This window comes from Carettochelys insculpta, chromosome 19 (assembly GCF_033958435.1).
Source record: "Carettochelys insculpta isolate YL-2023 chromosome 19, ASM3395843v1, whole genome shotgun sequence".
Lineage (NCBI taxonomy): Eukaryota > Metazoa > Chordata > Testudines > Carettochelyidae > Carettochelys > Carettochelys insculpta.
The window spans coordinates 13,979,809-13,999,053 of NC_134155.1; the positions used below are offsets into that span (position 1 = coordinate 13,979,809).

The 19,245-nt window shown below is 39.9% G+C and overlaps 1 protein-coding gene across 4 annotated transcripts in view; it reads right to left on the reverse strand.

Moving 5' to 3' along the window:
* CUX1 (cut like homeobox 1) overlaps window positions 1-19,245 on the reverse strand; it is a 420,256-nt gene that overhangs the window by 141,350 nt on the left and 259,661 nt on the right. For all 4 annotated transcript variants that reach the window (XM_075013971.1, XM_075013970.1, XM_075013967.1 and 1 more), the window contains one exon: window positions 3,556-3,604. In XM_075013971.1, coding sequence (XP_074870072.1) covers window positions 3,556-3,604 — 49 coding nt within the window. The remainder of the gene's footprint in view (window positions 1-3,555; window positions 3,605-19,245) is intronic.

The following is a 19,245-nucleotide window of genomic DNA, read 5'->3' on the forward strand; positions in this document are numbered from 1 at the left end:
TACCAGAATCTCAAGCGAATATTTTCTTTTTATTAAACATTACAGAGAATTTCTGTTCTTACACCACAGTGAATTATTGTTTTCAAAGAAGCCTCGATTTCCAAGGTCTGTTATCAGTCAACCCCAAGGATACTGGAGAAAATAGCAGCAGAAGGACAATTCATTTGCAAGAATTTATCATCATCCAGTATTTGTCAGCTGGGGGGAAAAACAGATGAGGGGCAGAAGATCCATTGACTTGCTGATGCACCAAGCAGATCCAACAGATCCAACCTGGTGCATGCACATTATACATATAGAAAAATACAGTAGAATCTCACAAACCTCACAGAAAAAAAAATTGTGAATTAGACAACAGAAACTCATATATTGAGTCCCAAACTATGTCAAATGCATTTACTTGGCAAGTAAGGGCAGTTTATTTTAATTCTTATGACAATTCACAGCATATTGACAAATATGCAGTCATTGCATAAAATGAAACTTCAATAAAATATTACTCATGACAGCCCTATTAATTAAATCCTTACAGAACTGTCAGGTGAATCTTCCATTTTTTTTTTCTGAGAAATACGTGGTTTGTGGATTAGAATACTGAAAAGTTGCAAAGCTCTGCTGTATTTAGATACACTTCCATTTTGTTCCTTTATTGACACCAATTCAAGTGTTCAGTTTTAGAGTTCTCAAGATTAACAGAGAAGCAAAAAAATGAGATACAAGCTCATCTGCTGTTTCAGACAGTTCTTCTGTTAGCCTGCAACAGAAAACGTAGCATTTTCCAACTAAGGCAATTACATCAAGTATCAGTAGAACCCGTAAAAACCAACAAGTCCTGTGCACCTTATAGACTAACAGATATTTTGGAGCATAAGCTTTCATGGGCAAAGACCCACTTCATTAGATGCATGAGTAGAATCCTTCAAACCCTAAACCGAGTGTTAAAGTTAAATGTTAACTAATTATGAAGTTGTTCTCCCCGATGGAACCTTCTATATATAGCAGCTCATTTTTTTTTAAACTAGTTTATCTCTCTCACTACTCTAATACTTTGCTTCATTCTCCATTATCACTATCTTTCTGCTTCTTCAGCATTGTTCCTCCGTTTCAGGTCTGTGGCACTCTTTACTGTTTATTGAGCAACCCTAATACCACTTCATACTCTGTCCAATTCAGTACCCTGGGCTACTCCTATTCCAGTCAGCAGACCTCTCGAAAGGCTTGTCTTCACTGCAACAGGCATCTTAAATTAGCACACTTGAGATTCCCCACTCCAGTTAGCCTGGCTTAAGTGCAGTGAGAATGGCTGTTCTATAATATATTTAAATTACATAACGAGTCGGTTAGCAGCACGGAGTGAGAGGATTAGCATCTGAGGAGTTGTTAAACTCAAGCTGCTGGACACACACACCATTGTCAGCTGCACACAAGCTTCAACTCACCATTTGCTCCAAGATTTGTACGTGCACAGGAGCTGGGAAAAATACATTATGTCTGGAGCTAACAATGCACTGAAGATAAACCCTAATTTATGGTCGATGTTCTCTTCTTGAAGTATAACACTCTCCCCTACCCTTAATGTGTGACATCTGCTCTTAACTGACCAGTGACTTTTATTTTCCCAAATATTCCAATCAAAAAGCACTAACTTCAGTGTAATGCAGTTATAAGGGTCTACAATCCTGCCTGGGGAGATAATCCCTTCTGGGAACTGATGAAGGCAGTGTGAAAACAACCGACAGCACGCTCTCCTACCCCCGAGAATGCCCACTGCATGATCAGAAATCATCGGATTAAAGGGCTGAAGTATATCAGGAGTGAGAAGTTGGATGAAGTGAAAGAATCACAGAGCAACTGCACAGCTTCAGCTTCTGGAGATCTGAAGGGGATGCTATCTTCTTTTCCAGACATTCTAGTTTTAACCTGCTCAGTTTTCTTAGCACTTTCTGAGAGGGAGGGGAGATGGTCCTTAGCAAATAAGAATGTAGTCTCTGAATAGCCTAGAAGTTAAATGAAGAGCCAGTTTCTTTCCAAGACTTGAGATCAGGGATTTGCGTTTCTTCTACAAAGTGAAATACATCATTATTTGCAACAGCAAAGGTAACAACATTTCCCACTTGGCTGTAAAAGTTGTAGGCATGTTGTCAAATAAAGCAAGGAAGCTTCAGGATTCTGAACTCAGGATTTGGCAGCTAAGAGAAGGAAATTATTTTTCAGATATAAAATATTTGTATTTGAAAAAGAAAATATATTTACTATTTTAAGCAGAAAAGTTCAGTTAATGATGTTTTAAATAACAAGGGTTTGCTGTTCTTTGAGTATCTCTTCTGAATGACATTCCAGTTTGAACCAAATATAAATACATTCTTTGTATACAGCCATGGTCACCCAAATTGTAAGGCATGATCCCCAACAGAGTGTGGAGAAACATGGTGCACAGAGTGTGAAGTAGGGTCTGGATGACTCCCTAATTGGGAAAGGGAGGGAGAACTTTCTAGCCCTGTAAGCAGTTCCATTCCTAGCTACAACTCCACTCTGATTCCAGCCCAGCTCCACTCCAGGGCCCAGTCTGGCCTTGGAGTCTACCTCAACTGAGGGAGACATCTTAAAGGAACAACAAGAAGTCCTGTGGCACCTTATAGACAAACAGATATTTTGGACTATAAGCTTCCATGGGTTCATCAGAAACGGGTCTTTGCCCACAAAAGTTTATGCTCCAAAATATCTGTTAGTCTACAAGGTGCCACAGGACTTCTTGTTGGTTTTTGAAGACAAGACTAATATGGCTACCTTTCTAGCTTAAAGGAACTGGACTTGCAAAGGGCAAATGCTTAACATCTTCTAACAAAATTTCCTATTTTAATATTTTCCATGGACCACCCCAACACTGAGGCACACAAAATCACTAGTCACTTTTTGAAAATTTGAACTGGAGCTCTTATCTGTTTGCTTTCATCCACCTGATCAGGTTTGAGGTGATCAGTGGCTCACCATTATTTTTAAAGAGAGCTGATTTGCCCGTTGTATTACAGATTCACTGCTGTGAGTGAACTGACTAAATTCCCTCACGTAGTCAACAAGAACAACGGAGAGATATGATAGATGAGGTAATATCTTTAATTGGACCAACTACTGTCGGTGAGAAAATAACAACAGCTATTACCTCCCTCACCCTGCCTTTCTAATATCCTGGGACCAACATAGCTAAAACAACACTGGAAAAAACAAGAGGTACAACTTTGATTATGCTGGGCACTATCTATGGGCACACCCTGTGTCAAGCAGCTGAGGCATTCATAAAACAAAATGAGTAAAAGTATGTTTGCTTGTAAATAGCATCTATTATCCTATTGCAGAAATAGAGCCTTTACACAGTTTCTTTTACTTTATTTGCAGCCTGCACAGCCACATAGAAGTAGTAAGCTTGGACTACCAAATACGGATAAAACACAAGGACTGCCAGAAGACCACCAGAGAAGGGAACATTTCCCAAGATAAAAATCAAAATTCATGAAAGCTTTAAAAAAATTATGATTAAAATTTGTTTTAACATCCTACCTGATTTGCTCTTTCGAGGTCCGTCATGATTATCTCAATTTCATCAGCTCTGGGAAAACAAAGGAACACAAGCACTGTTACTAGACAATGAAGAGAGCCCCTAGGTTGAGTTTTCAGTCTATTGGGCAATTTTTAAGATTAACTTAGAAAAATGCCACAATAAAGAATATCGTAAAAGGACAAGTCTGAAAGACCAAATTTTTTTACTTATTGGCTCCATTTTGGATCTCAGCTGTGCATACAGATAATTATTTCCCTCTCATCCACTATGCCTGCCAGTTTCTTTCCGATGTTTACATACTATTTAATAAGTTCGAAGAAACTCAGAAAATCTTGATCCCATACTCTTTGGGGAAGGACCTGTGTGTTCTTTCTATTATATGCAGCATCTACTGAAATGTGGATGCTGTATAAATGATAATAACGAAGAGCTCAAAGGCTAAGGTCTATTTCATTGCCAGAGCTGATACAATCAAAAGCCCAAAGAATTTTGAAGAGATCTGGAAAAAGAATTATGCATCCGTTTGCTTCTGCAGGGTCACTATCACTGTACATTTTATCTAAAAATACTTGGCTTGCAAACGTTATGCAAAACACAATTTTACAGAACTTAGAATAGATTGCTCAAAATTTGTATTTTTGGCCTCTGAATCATGAAACAAAAAAAATGAAAAAGGATAGACTGCTTGTCATTTCTTTGTTATATAACGCTTACATATACATACACTTTTTTATACATAAAAATAAAAGGCAATTGTTTTAAGCTTTATCCCTTATTTCTACAAAACTTCTAATATTTACAGGAGCTACAAGAATTGCCTGATGAGGTTTCCTTTGAACAATATGGAAAACAGACCAACATGTGTTTTGCAGTGCAGTCTTTTCTGCTTTGTATTGAGCTGATGAATTATTTTACTGGGAAGAAGACATGTACAAGATGTTCTGAATTAATAATATACATTATTTATCAGACTATATATTTTTCCCTTGGGACAAAGACATTTCCAACTGTTTAGGTACCAGTGACAGACAGAGTGAATATATGAACCTATGATACTTTTATCCTTTATGCCAGTTTTGAAATAGAAATCTCTTTTTGTTTTGTTTTTTTAAGCATCAGGCCTAAATGTCTGTTTCCACTGCTAAACCACACATTAAAACAAAACTATTTTTAGAAAAGGATTTGCATATGGAAAACAGTGTCTCTTAACAAGATAAGTACCAGGACATTTCAATGACCAAAGCAGACATCTCCAGTGACATGTCTGATGGAAAAGGTCAAGTTAAAGCACTGAATGAACTGTTTTTTAATCTCACTTGAGGAAAAAAAAAAGTCTTTCCAGCTCTTAAAGGAAAACTTCTGTGTAATAAAAAGATGTGTTATTGTCACTCCTCCCAAGCCAATAAGATTTCTGGCTCCAAACGTAAGTTGAAGAGGACAGTCCCTGCCTACAAGATTACAATCTAATACAGACATAATGGTTCAGACATATAGAGAATGAAATCCCAGTGAGTTGGAAGGGCTGTAAAAGTCCTGCACTAGTAATTTCTGAGACACCCCAAAGAAGAAACAAAAAGGAGTCAAGTAGCACTTTAAAGACTAGCAAAATAGTTTATTAGGTGAGCTTTTGTGGGAGAGACCCACTTCTTCAGACCATAGCCAGACCAGAACAGACTCAATATTTAAGGCACAGAGAACCAAAAACAGTAAGCAAGGAGCACAAATCAGAAAAAGATAATCAAGGTGAGCAAATCGGAGAGTGGAGGGGTAGGGGGGAAGGTCAAGAATTAGATTGAGCCCAAGTATGCAGACGAGCCCCTATAGTGACTCAGAAAGTTCCCATCATGATTTAAACCATGTGTTAATGTGCCGAATTTGAATATAAAAGCCAGCTCGGCTGTTTCTCTTCCCAGAACGGTGCGATAATTCTTCTTCAGTAACACACATGCCTTTCTTTCTCATGCTCCTCTACTAACATCATCTATGCCATCATGTGCCAACAATGCCCAGATGCTTTGTATATTGGACAGACTTCTAACTCCCTTAGACAAAGGGTCAATGCGCACAACACAGACATCAAAACACTCCAGATCCACAAACCAGTTAGTCAACATTTTAATAGAATGGGGCATTCTGTTAATGACCTAAAGGTATGTGTGTTACTGAAGAAGAATTATCGCACCGTTCTGGAAAGTGAAACAGCCGAGCTGGCTTTTATATTCAAATTCGGCACATTAACACATGGTTTAAATTGTGATGGGAACTTTCTGAGTCACTATAGGGGCTCGTCTGCATACTTGGCTCAATCTAATTCTTGATCTTCCCCCCCACCCCTCCACTCACCGATTTGCTCACCTTGATTATCTTTTTCTGATTTGTGCTCCTTGCTTACTGTTTTTGGTTCTCTGTGCCTTAAATATTGAGTCTGTTCTGGTCTGGCTATGGTCTGAAGAAGTGGGTCTGTCCCACGAAAGCTCACCTAATAAACTATTTTGCTAGTCTTTAAAGTGCTACTTGACTGCTTTTTGGTTTTGATAGTGTATAGACTAGCACAGCTTCGTCTCTGTTACTACCCAAAGAAGAAATGTTTTTTGAGGAGGAATTTTAAAAAGAAGGGAAAAGTTGCCTGGTATTTGAGAACAGTGAGAATATCCCACTCATAAGGAACATTGTGAGAATGGGATACAAAACAGGGAGGTAGGAGAGAGGCTTTGGACAAGAAAAGAGCACTAGACCGGAAGTAAAAGGAAGGGAAAGCAGAGACATAAGCTGGAGCTGAATGCAGTACCTGGCAGGCAAAGGCAAAGGCTACTTCTACACATGCTACCTCCTGTCTGAGGTTGCATGGTAACGAGGCAATTCAAAGCAGGCTAATGAGGCACTAACATGCATATTCAGTGCCTCATTAGCATAATAGCAGTTGCACAAATTTCAAAATGCAGTCTTCAAATTGCAGAATGACAGTGTAGATGGGGGCAGTGTCAAAATAAACGCCCCACTTCAACATTCCCTTACTCCCACAAAACTAGATCGGAGTAAGGGAATGTTGAAGTGAGGTGCTAATTTTGAAGCTGCCCCCATCTGCACTGTCAATCTGCAATTTGAAGTCTGCACTTTGAAATTCATGTGGCTGCCATTATGCTTATGAAGCACTGAACATGCACATTAGTGCACCATTAGCCTGCTTCTAATTGCCTCATTACCATGCCACCTCCAACAGGAGCGGGTGAATGTAGAAGCAGCCGAAGTGCTTGAACTTGTTAGGACAATCCCTGTCTCTAATTAAGAAGAAGTATAAATCCCTGTACTTTAAAGCAATATTCTATGTGGGACAGAATTGAAGAGACTTACCATAGCATTGACGGGATAGTCATGTACAAGAGGTAAGCTTGCACGACTCTAAAAATAGTTATTCAAGCTCTGCCCTTAAATCTCACTGACTACAGTGGGAAGTGTCCACCTGTCCCTAAGGGCAAGTTTGTCCTTATAGTCAGTGACATACCATGTGGCTCAGTTGGGGGTATAATACTGTCTCCTTTTCACACAGCTGTTCCTCCAATCTTGCATTTCTATGTCATAATACTTCTGTATGCATGTAATAAAATTCTGACTCCCAAGCATGTCAAACTAAACATCTATAGCAGTGTTTCCGAAAGTGTGGGACATGTACCACTGGTGGTACTTGAAAGGATTTCAAGGAGTATGCGGCAAAAAGTAAATTGCTAAAAATCCTGAGAAAAGCGCTGGGATGGCACCGGGAGAGGGGGTACACCAATAAGGCTGAAGTCCTGAAAGGGGTGCACGAATGTTCTGAGTTTGGAAAACACTGATCTATAGTATACTCATCTGAAGACCCTGTGAGGTTGTGCTGTTACTATAAATATTATCTTTAAGTACAGCAATGAATTAAATTACTGTACATTTTTCCAAGAGCAAGTGTCAACAGCATTCAGAAGAATCTTCAAAAGGATTACTTCTTTTCATGGTAAAAGCTCAACTACCACATCAATAACTGGCACTCTGACAGTCTAAAATCACTTATTTCTCAAAGTCTCTAATAGCTGTGTACATTGCTTATTCAGCAACAGTATTTATTAAAAAAAAATGCAAGATCCCTCACCTTTCTATGCACTTATAAAAACAAGCTTTCATTTATTACTTACACCACACTGTGTAACACACAGCCTTGATGACAGTCGAGGATACCATTTTGGTTTAGAAAACAGCTTTCGGAATCAGAACCACATAGGTCACACCAGTGCACTATTTTTGTGGGCTAGTTTCTATGAAGTTTGCCCACTTTGAGTAAACTCAGCAGTTCCATTTATTTCAATGTCACTATTCAACAAGAACATGCCTATTCTGCCATCCAAGGGGTGCAGAATCTGATCTTATGGTTTTAACTTGAAACCTGATACAACACTTAAAAGAATATGATTAAATTTAAATAACTATGAAAACTATGAATTGATTACAATCCTGAATCTGCAGATGGCATCAAACAATAACTCCAAGAGAGGTGTGAACTGCCCTATTGATTTTAATAGGCTGTGAACACTGAAGAAGAAAACCAGCAATATAAACACCAAGATTACTATATCTCATCGCTGTCCATTTTATAAGGACCATCCAATTCTTCTGTGATTCTCAGATAAACAACTGCCTCACTTGCCTTTCACTGTCCTGAATTTAGAGCAATGTTACCTCTATTTTTTCCCCAGCCATGTGCAGAATAACTGTTATGTGCATCAAGGCATGTGCAAATGTGCACCACTAGTAGACCCAAGCTGATGACTGTGGGCTTGGTGGGAGCTCTTCTGATCAGATAGGTGGCATACGAATTTCTCCAGGGTGGTTGCCCCAGTATTCAGCTTACAGGGAACACTGATCTTGTTCTGTTCTGACGTTTTCACTGCACTCTAGCTCAATTTAATTTAAAATTGACCAAAAAAAAAAAGGCTGGGATTACCATTTTATTAATTACTGTATCCAGTAACAGGGCGGCCAGCAGCCCTGTGCAGGGGTGGCTGAGGGGCTTGTGCCCTTAGAACTGGCAGCCCAGCTCTGTGGCCAGGGCCAGCTTCTTTGGACCAGCATCCATGGCTGTGCAGAGTTGGGGCCAGTGGCATCATCCCAGTAGGGCTAGGGGCAGGTAAGGGGGCTGCTGGGGCTGCAGATAATGGGGTCCAAGACAGTGGATGTCCCTTCGTTCCGCAAATTCCTTTGCTAGGGACCAGTCATGTCTCGGGGTTGCCAGATGAGGGAAGTGCAACCTCTGTACTGATACAGTGGCTAAATGGACACCAACTACGCTAACTGAAAGCTACACAGAAGAGAGCAAGTGATAAACATGATTCTGAACAGACTACAAAGGGAAAAGTTTCCAATTTGCTTTCCAGAGCTGCCAAGGAGGGTCTGTTCCCAAAATAGTCAGCAAGATTATACACTCCCAAATGCAGAGGTTGGGAGCAGCACCAGGCCATGGCTTTGTCAGATGATGTCTAACAGGTTTAAAAGAGAAAGATCAATTGACATGTCAGATGAGAATACCAGAACTAACATGCTCACGCTGCAGCTAGCGATATCACTTAACTTTAGTCCTGGAATACCTTCATTAGAACTCTTTGAATTAAGGAACTTGTGGAAGGTCGTGAGGGAAACAAACCAGGTCATTTTGGCAGCAAATTAAAAATGTGTCTCAGAAATCCCAGGCTTACTGCTGCCCAGAAGCAATCCTATGGAAAGGAATGGAGTGGCAGCTGTGGCTGATATGCCTTTAATAGCCTCACTGTAAGGGACACAAGAATATACAGGGTACTTGCAGAGCCCCACCAGAAACAGCTAGTTAAGAGATTCCAGGTTCTCTCTCACACATCTACACAGTGGGATCTGTGTAGACAAATATTCAAAGAAGAACTGAAGCATTAAATGAGTGCTCATCAATGCACCACAATTCACCCCAATTTACTTAACTATCGCATTAACGCTATATAGCATTAATCATTAAAACAGATCTCAGTCAATATATCTAGTGTTTCCAACTATAAGTTGTGATTGTTTCTTACAACTCCTTTCTTCTTTCACTGATTCCATACTGCCATAGTAGAATTTAAATACCAGAAACCTTTCCTTATCCCTCATTTAAACAGAAAGCATACCAAAATTATGGAATTACTCATGGTCTGGCCTTGAGTAGCCCAATCTGATGTCAATTTTCCATGTTGGACACAGCAACAGCCCATAAAAAGCAACTAATATATAAGTCATACACAAGCACGTGACCTACACAGCAATCAAGGACTGCCTGCATCTGTCATTCAAAGCTCAGTCATCTTCATACATGAAAAATGAAACATCTGGGGCCCAGAAAATTGAGTTACATATTGCATAATTCATTTGGTGTCTGCCATTGGAGCCATTTAATTGTTCCAGTGATAAACATGTTCGATTGTTTTTGTTTTGTTTTCCATTGTCTCGGTGGTCTTCCTGTTTATCTAACCATCCTACAACACATGACAATGTAAATTGCAATTATACAAAACCATTCGAGTGTGCTGGTAAGATGTGGGAAATCATTAATCTTGGTAACTGTATTAAGATGGCACCAGTATTAAACATTATAGCCAATGTAATTTTATTCAGTCGGATTATTATGGGTCAATTCTATGGTTATATTTGCTGGTGTTATCCTGGCTTCCTAAGCATACAAGTATCAGCAATTGACCAATTTTTTATTCTCTGATTGCATTCTTCTTGTCTGATATAAGTACTTCAATATCTCCTCAATTAACTCTTTCCCTTGTCAGTACACTTATCGGCTACATCTACGCTAGAAGCATCTGTTTACAGAAGTTACTGTTGGAAGAGATGTTCTGACAAAACTTCTGTTGACAGAGACTGTGTCTACAGATAAAAGCGGATTAATCTTTCAATCCGCTCTGTTGACAAAAGGGCCCCCCGGACAGTTTCTGTCGACAAGCCACACTGTGTGTAGATGCTCTGCAAGTTTTGTAGAAAAAACCCCAGTTTTGTCTATAAAACTCTCTAGTGTAGATGTAGCCATCATCTCACCTTTTTTGAAACACACTTCTTATCTCTTTACAACAAGGTGGCTCCATTTTATTCATGGTAACCTGTGCCATTTCCTCCAACACACCCCATTAAACAGGATACATATGCTTTGCATGATCATCCTAGCACAGTGCTCGGCAACATTTATCACCTCGTGGCACACTTCAGCATTCGTTACGATTTCACAGCACGTGCAATATATATAACTCAATCCCTTCCCCCACCCCCCAGAGCCAGGCACCCCAAACCCTCAACTCTAATCCAATCCCCCATCCCTCCTCCAAAGCCAGGCAACCCCATCTCCTCACCCTAATGCAATCCCCCTCCCTTCCTCCAGAGGCTTTAAACCAGTCTCTCTCCTCTTCCCCAGAGTCAGGCACCCCCAGCTCCCCACTATAATCTAATCCCCAGCCTTTCCCCCGCTCTAATTCAATGCCAGAAATTCACCTGAGCAGCCGCCAACACACCAGAGCTTCCACCGCCACCTACTTAACCCACCAAGCAGTGGGGTGGGTGTGCAGAGTAAGAACATAAGAACGGCCATACTGGGTCAGACCAAAGGTCCATCCAGCCCAGTATCCCGTCTGCCGACAGTGGCCAATGCCAGGTGCCCCAGAGAAGGAGAACAGAAGACAAATCAATCCAGCTGACTAGCAGCTGGAACTCCTGGCATGTGGCTTTGAGGCACACTAAGCACCGCTTTGTGGCACACCAGCTGTGGAGCACTGTCGTAGCGGTACAGTCACCGAAGAGTTTCCTGCAGAGCAAAGTGTAATGACTAGCCAGAGTGCGAGCTAGAAAGCATATTCTTCCCATGAGTCAGAGAGTGGAGAAACTGCTCTCATTGTGGAAAACAATTAAAATATCTTTTTTAAATTGCAGTACTGGGTTTCTAGATACCACTATCTTTTAAATATTATACACTTTAGGTAGTTAAATACTGTAAGCAAATCCCTTCAGTGAAGTGAATCTTGCTTCAGACTTATCATTTTGAGCTCATCTATCCTGCAAATATAGGATCGTCTAAGAGGATGACACATCTGGTTACACGGATGCCATACTGTATAGTTGACTATGGTGGTTTACCCAAGTAATTATCAAAGATAATTTTAGCTTCATTACATTCTTAGATAGTGGTGACATAAACCAATTCATTTCAGGATATTCCATTTCCTGACTGCTTTGTTTTGTTTTTAAATATGTATTTTGATTAAAATTACAGTGAAACAGAACTGCCAATAAAACTTATTGAACAAATGTTAGCAATGAAGGGATTACTGAAAATATTATTTAAAAATTAATTTCAATACAACATAAACAAGGAGTAATCAAATTTAGTAATTAATCAATGTTTACACATAAGACACTTTACAAGTGTTGAAGGCAAGGTTTAAAAATTCATCAGTACCTAGGACTTTGCACTGTTAAACATTTAACTTTGCAAAAATTAAAAGCAACACTCTACTTGAAATTTTTTCCAGTTCAAAAGTGGATTTAAAACAGTGCTAGGTTTCACATCTACCAGTTCCCAATTTTGAACTGTTTTTCAACCCCAGGTTCCATAAGAAAAATCTATGCAAACAAGTAGTAACTGAATTTCTATAAAATTGATTTCAAAACATATTTATTGTCAGCTGCTATCAGATACCAGTTCATTTACTATAACTTATTATAATAATAGAATTTTTATCACTTGAAACATTTACAAAAATTATCTTTTGCTTGGTTATGTAGGCTTCACCCAACAAACATTTTGCCGGCTTAGGGTCAAGGTGTGCAAGTACCTTGCTGGATTGAGTGCTAGGCCTTTAATTTGCAATGACATACTACAAAACTCCTATGGACTTTAACGGAGCCAGGATTTTCCCACAGATGTGATCTTTGTAAGATGTTTGAAAAATTTTTGCAGAACACGAGTCCTATTTAAATTGTAGCTTATTTACTAGCGTCTCTATATCCAGCCCTTATTATTTTGTACTGAGGTGATAACTTTATCATGATTAAGTTAAAAAATGAATGTGTTCATGTGGTGCAAGTGATGGACAAATGTGAAACTGTCCAAGGAAATTCCAGCAAAATGTCTAAACAGAGATATAGAGTAGCTGAAATGATGTGAAGTTTTTTTACTTGAAAAACAAACATAGCATAAAAATAAAGAACATTCACTGCTTCTGTAATCTGAGCAAATTATCTCTTCCTTCAAAATTATAAAAACATCAATAAGAATACTAGATTGGGGAAACATGGTGCTCAATTCTATTTTTTTTTATTGAGTCATATCAGTTCTCCAAAATAAGCTAAATTAATTGGAAATTCCTTATTGTAACACAGAGAACATGTAAAGAACAACAATAGTTTTAAAAACTTTCACACAGTCAATTAACAGCAGTTGTTACAAAATTAACATTATGATCTTATGCAGATACTTAACTTTGCATACTGTTAAGTAGTGGAACTTTTTGATTGCTTTATTGTATCATTTCATACAGACAGGTACAGCATTCCACTGAACTGAGATCCAGTTGTAAACTTTTCTCTGTCTGCAGTGATAACTTTGCAAAAGGTTTTATTTAATCAAATAAGGTAATGGTTAAAATTTTTTTTCAATAAATGCATTTTCTAAATATTAAAACTCTTGCAGGGGGAGAAGAGAAATGATAAGATACAGATTTGTTGAAAGGATTTTTTCTCTTTTCTTGTGCTTCTAACGCTTGTAATGTGTGTTCTGACTTTAGTAGCCAATAAATCTTAAGGCCATAAAAAAGGACTCTCAATTATGACCAGGTAAATCATCCAAATGTGCAATCTTGTGTGTCCAGGCCACGCACCATCCATTTTATGAGATTCTCTGCATATGTGTACACAAAATGTGTATCTGCAATCACATCCATATCTGCAAAAAATGAGCCACGCATATACATGTTGACATCTGCAGATGTAGATACCTGTGAATATAAAGCACATATGCACAAATTTGCAGGGTGCATGGTGATGGCATGCCATCGATGTCAAAATGGGTGGAGGTGATGGCAGAAACGTTGGTTTGCAGATGCATTGGTCTGAACTAAATGATCTCCCAGACTCTAAACCACACCTTCAAAATTGCTGCTTTGGTGGCTGTGGGTGCCATGTCGAAGACTGCTGGTGTTACTGCCCTCCACAGCATCATCATTGAGGTCTGTGTCTTTGGTGCTGCTCAAAGTGGGGCTGTGGTTGTGGGAAGTGTTCTCATGGATGTTGACAAAAAGAGAACCAGGCCCGCTTGACCAGAGGGGTATACATGCCAAGAGCATGCAGAATGGTTTCTAGAGTCCTTCATGGAATGGAGGACATCATCAGTTTCTCAGTAAATAAGTGTTGTCTATCAAAAGGGAGGTCCTCCACCTTTTGTTGAAACTCTTTAGGGACCCCTGAGGGCTGGAGGCAGGACATGTGATGCATGACCACAGTGGATGCCATGACGCAAGCTGCCATGTCCATTATGTCCATCATGGACTGCACTGATGTACTGGCAATGGTGTGCCCCTCCTGGATGACGCTGATGAGGGCCTGCAGTTGGTATTCCGGCAGTGCTGGAACCACCTCTTGAAGTTTGGAGTAGTTTTGATAGTCATAGTTGGTCAGCATAGCTATATAGGTGCATAGAAGGAGTGTACCAGATGAATATACCTTATGCCCCATTATGTCCCACTTTTTTCTGGCTTTGTCCTGGGGGGTAGAGCAGAAAGACTTGGTTTTATTGCAAACTGCATGTACCACCAGAGAATGAGGGTGCGGATGTGTAAATAGAAACTCTACATCCTCGGATGCAACAAAAGTACCTTTTGTCCACCCTTTTGTTTGTGGGCAAGATAGAGGCCAGTGTTTGCTAGATGACATTGGCAGGGTTCATTATGGCTTCGTCCCTGGGGAGAGCCTCCCTGCATTAAGGAGGAGGTTGCAGTGTGTGCAGGAGTCAGTACTGTTTAACGAGCACCTCTTGGAGGTTTCTGTCTTGGGCCTGCAAAAGACGTCCTGAAAGGCCTTTGCATCATCTGTGGGAGTGGGTGACACTGAGAGCACCGTGTAGTCAGATGAGGATGAAGGGGGTGGAGTGGGGAATCCTGTCCCCTTTCTGAGGGGAAGTCCTCGGTACCAGAATGCTGTGGTGGCTGATATGGTGCTGAGGTGGATGGGTGTGGTGATGGAGGACAGTGCCCCAACATCTTGGATGGTGCCGACTGGGTGTAAAAGCAGGGAGACCATGCCTACTGTCAGGACCGCTCTGATGCCTAGTGGTGGTGAGAATAATGGTAAGCAAACCATGGAGGAGGCAGAGGAGGATACAACCACAGTAAGTGGAATGTCCTGCCATGCAGAGTGCACTGGACTCGAATGTTAGGAGAAGATGCTAGGGGAGTAAGTGCTGCCTCTTCCAGGGGTCAGGCATTCAATTCTTGTGATGAACCTGAGCACTGACACAGGTGTAGCAAGGCAGGCAGTGCCGAGGGTTCGACTGAATTGGGTACGACACTGAAGATATTTTGTCCACCGAGCCAGTGTCCCTTTCCCTGGGCTGAGCAGAGTGCTGCGTTGCGGGCGGTTCTGATGTCGTGTTGGTATGGCACTGTTTTGGTGCCATTGAGGACACTGCGCAAGAGTGAGGTGGAGCCATGGTACACCTTGGAGCTGAAGTCTGCATTTCCTCTGGGTGGTGCAGTGCCAGTGTTATAGTACTTGTACTACGTGAACTGAAAAAATACTCATTTTTAGAATGTAAATATTAGAACAAAACAAAGTAAGCACTGTATACTTTGTAGTGTGCTGTAACTGAAATCAATAGATCTGACAATGTAGGAAACACCCAAAATATTTAAATAAATGCTATTCTATTATTGTTTAGTGTGAGTTACGATTTTTAATTGTGTGACTGACATAAAAGGAATAATTCAATGAAACAAGGTTACAAGTACGGTATATCCTGGCTTTCCTCTTTGAATTTTTCCCATGATAAGCTCCTTTTATGGGTAAAAGTAAATCAGTAATTTAGCCATCCCTTCTTTGCTTTTGAAGTATTATACAAACAGAGGAGATGAGGCCAGACTTGCTGGCCCCTTTAACTGCGTATAGTTCTTTTCAGGGATCTTGTTGCTTTCACTTGCAGCTGTAAAACAATCATGGACATCTCAAGGATTTCATCTACTTAACCCAAAAGCCAAATCTAAATTCACAGTAAGGCTATACCCAATGCTCTCCATTTAAAAGTGAGTATTTATGCATAAATTCCACTCTGATATGAAAGATGTGATATTTCCTACATTAAGTACAGTAACTGCAGTAAAGGGGGTGCAGAGCAATATTTTCTCCCTCCGAGAGTATGACAACATGTTTGTTTCAGGCACCAGCGCCTCCTCAGCTCTCTTTTCTTGCTCTTCAATTTCCTGTAATTGGGATGATGCGGGGGAATGAACAAGGAAAGTGCTGTCTCTAAATGCTCAGTCTGAGAGCTAGCACCTTGGAGAACTGAGACAGTAATCTGCTCTACATCCCAAAGTGGCTATTAGGGAGGGTCATACAGAAAGGAGGGAGATACTATGGTTAGTTGCATAAGTGGATGACTAATGGCTCAAGGTGGAAGAAACTTTAAACAAAAGGCACTAGAGGAGTCAGGTTTGGGTTGATAAGCAAAGTTGTTGTGGAAACAAATTTGGGAGTCAGCAGAATCTGAATTTCTGTAGCAGTGGATGTATCTGTGGAGAAATCTAATGAGCCTTGGCAGTAGAAGTCAGGGCTGACTGATGGATCGGGTTACTATAGGCAGAAATGAGAAAGTGGAGTCCTTACCATTGTTGTGCTTAGACTTTACTGAGATATTCTCTGGTATGAAATTCTGAATTTTATGGGGTTTAGATGTACTCAGGGCCCCTGGCTACTCTAGCCCCTGCGTTTCAAAAGGGGCATGCTAATGATCAACGTTGGCAGATGCTAAAATAAGGCCCTGACATGAAAATGCAGTGTCTCATTAGCATAATGATGGTCATGTGCAATTCGAAAGTACCGCTTTCGGAACATACTCTGCCCTTTTAGATGGGGGCCTTTCAAAAGGACCTCCAGGATTTCAAAAGCCCCGTCATCTGGAGGGTCCTTTCAAAAGGCCCCTGGCTATATGGGTGGTGTGCATTCCAAATGTGACACTATTGAACTGCGCATGGCTATCATTATGCTAATCAGGTGCTGCATATTCATGTCCACACTCCATTAGCATCTTCCAAACTGCCTCATTTACATGCCCCTTCCAAAAGGAGGGGGCCGGTGTAGATGTAGCTTCAGTGTGTATCTTGAATCCTGGAATGCTCACAAACGGCCTATTCCTGTTCAGTTCCTTTGTGTGTCTAACATTTAAAAAACAAAGTAGTATTTATATTATTATTCAAAATGAAGAGATAAAAAAGGTGAGACAGATAATAAATTTACTTTGTTACTTTGGAGAGCCCTCAAACATTATGGGAAATTCAAATGACGATATATGACATTTGGTGTAATTTTAAAAAATGGGTAACTACAGGCCATTCTAATTGCTAATGATTAGTGGATACTCTAGGTTAAGCAATGAAAAAGACTAGTAAGCAAGGAGAACACATTTTAAGAACAGTATAAGGTGCAGAAAACAATCTCCCTCTCAAGAAAGGGCAGCTCTTGTGTAAAATATGCTGAAAGACATATGATCTTGAGCAAAGCGGTGTGTAATGTTACGTGTGTGGTTGGCAACAGGAAGACTATGAAAATGTGTCAATTTGATGAGGCGCTGAAAGGACAGTGGTGTGGAAATGGGGAACTTCAAATACATTTATGGCTAGATCTTAAATGTTATATCAAACAACTGTTAGGGAACAAGAGAAAGATATCCTAGATGACAAATTGGGCTTTCTGTTTATTTTTTCTTTCAGTCCTGTGTTAAATGTTTCCCCTGTGCTGTACTTCAAAATTTTGATTTAAAAAAAATCTTGAAATACGCTATAACCTGTGCAAAAAGAGAATATTGGAAAATTACAAGTTCATATAGTTAGCCTAACAAAATCATATAATATTTGCTGTTGCTGTAAGTAACAACTGTACTTTTATAAGTACTGTGTGCATACACATAATTTTGTTAAAGAACACTGAACATGTCCAGGGCCATGGGACAACACAAAATTGGTATCAATATCCCTATCTAAAAAAATGAGACAGAGATAGCTGTATTCACCACTGCAGATACCTGCAAATTTGCAGCACTGTAGGTACAAAATTTGTATCCCCATCTGGAAAAATGAATTCCAGATAACCGTATGCACGTCCAAGAATGTAAAAAGAAGGGCTCCAAAGATGTCCACAAATATGATTTATGCTAACATTTATTTTTTCTTCACTTTCAACTTTATTTGTACCAATTATACCTTAGGTGAGGTTTCTTAAGTGTTTTTGTGTCTTTATTGGGGTGGAGGATGGGGAGTTTCTAGTCAACCATTTGAGAATTAAATCAGTAAATAATTAATAAAAAGACCCACACAGCTTTTAGCGTACATATGAAAAGAGCAATCCTGCATATATGAACTATTAAGACGACCGTGAATGTGGAGCTTATTGAAATGTCAGACCAATATCAAGGGTCACAGATTTTAGCCTTACAGTATTAAGATAAGTGTATTCAATAATAGTGGCAACATTGATATATAGCCACAATTTTCATGCATATATCTCCAAGTGACATACAAAGACTGGCAGCTATTTTTTGAAGATGGGCACTGTACTTACTCTGTACCTCAGTCTCTTCAAGGTGACAGCAGATCACACAGCTAAAATGAGACTAGAATCTGGATCACCCAATTCCTGACAGAATGCTCAATTTTGTTTCATGGGGCTCTCACTCTTTACAACAGTATCTGGCTTTCAAAGTCTGGTACAACAGCTGCTGGAATATTGTGTCCAGAATTCAAAAATAATACAGATAATATGAGAATTTAGCGAAGAACCAAGAAAATGATTTAAAAATTAGAAAACCTGCCAAATTGTGATAGACTCAGAGAGCTTACTCTATTTAGTTAACAAAGAGAAGGCTAAGGGGTGACAATTACAGTCTGTTAGTACGCACATGGCAAACAAACATCCAATAATGGGCTCGTCAAAAAGCAGAGAAAGACATAATATGATCCAACGGCTGAAAGCTGAAGGTAGACAAAGAGAGTGGAAGTAAGGTGTAAATTCTGAACAGGAAAAGTATTTACAAATTGGAATCACTTCACATAAGGACAGAAAACAGAGGGTTGGAAGAAAGGTCCATCTAGCCCAATATTCCAGTTCTTGTTTTGAACCCTGTTATAGTCTTGGTTTTCCAACATCCTTTGGCAAGGAGTACCAAAATTTGACTGCACATTGTATGAAATATTACTTCATGTTGCTTGTTTTAAACCTGATATTTATTACTTTCACTTGGTGATTTCTAGTTAGTCCTAGGGCTTGTCTACACTACCACCTTCCTTCAAAGGAAGGATGGTAATTACGGTGTTGGGAGTTTTGATGAGTAAGGGGACTTTGAAGTTGCCACGGCACTTTGAAGTGCCAGTGGGTGCACCGCGGCTAGATGCGTGCCAGTACTTTGA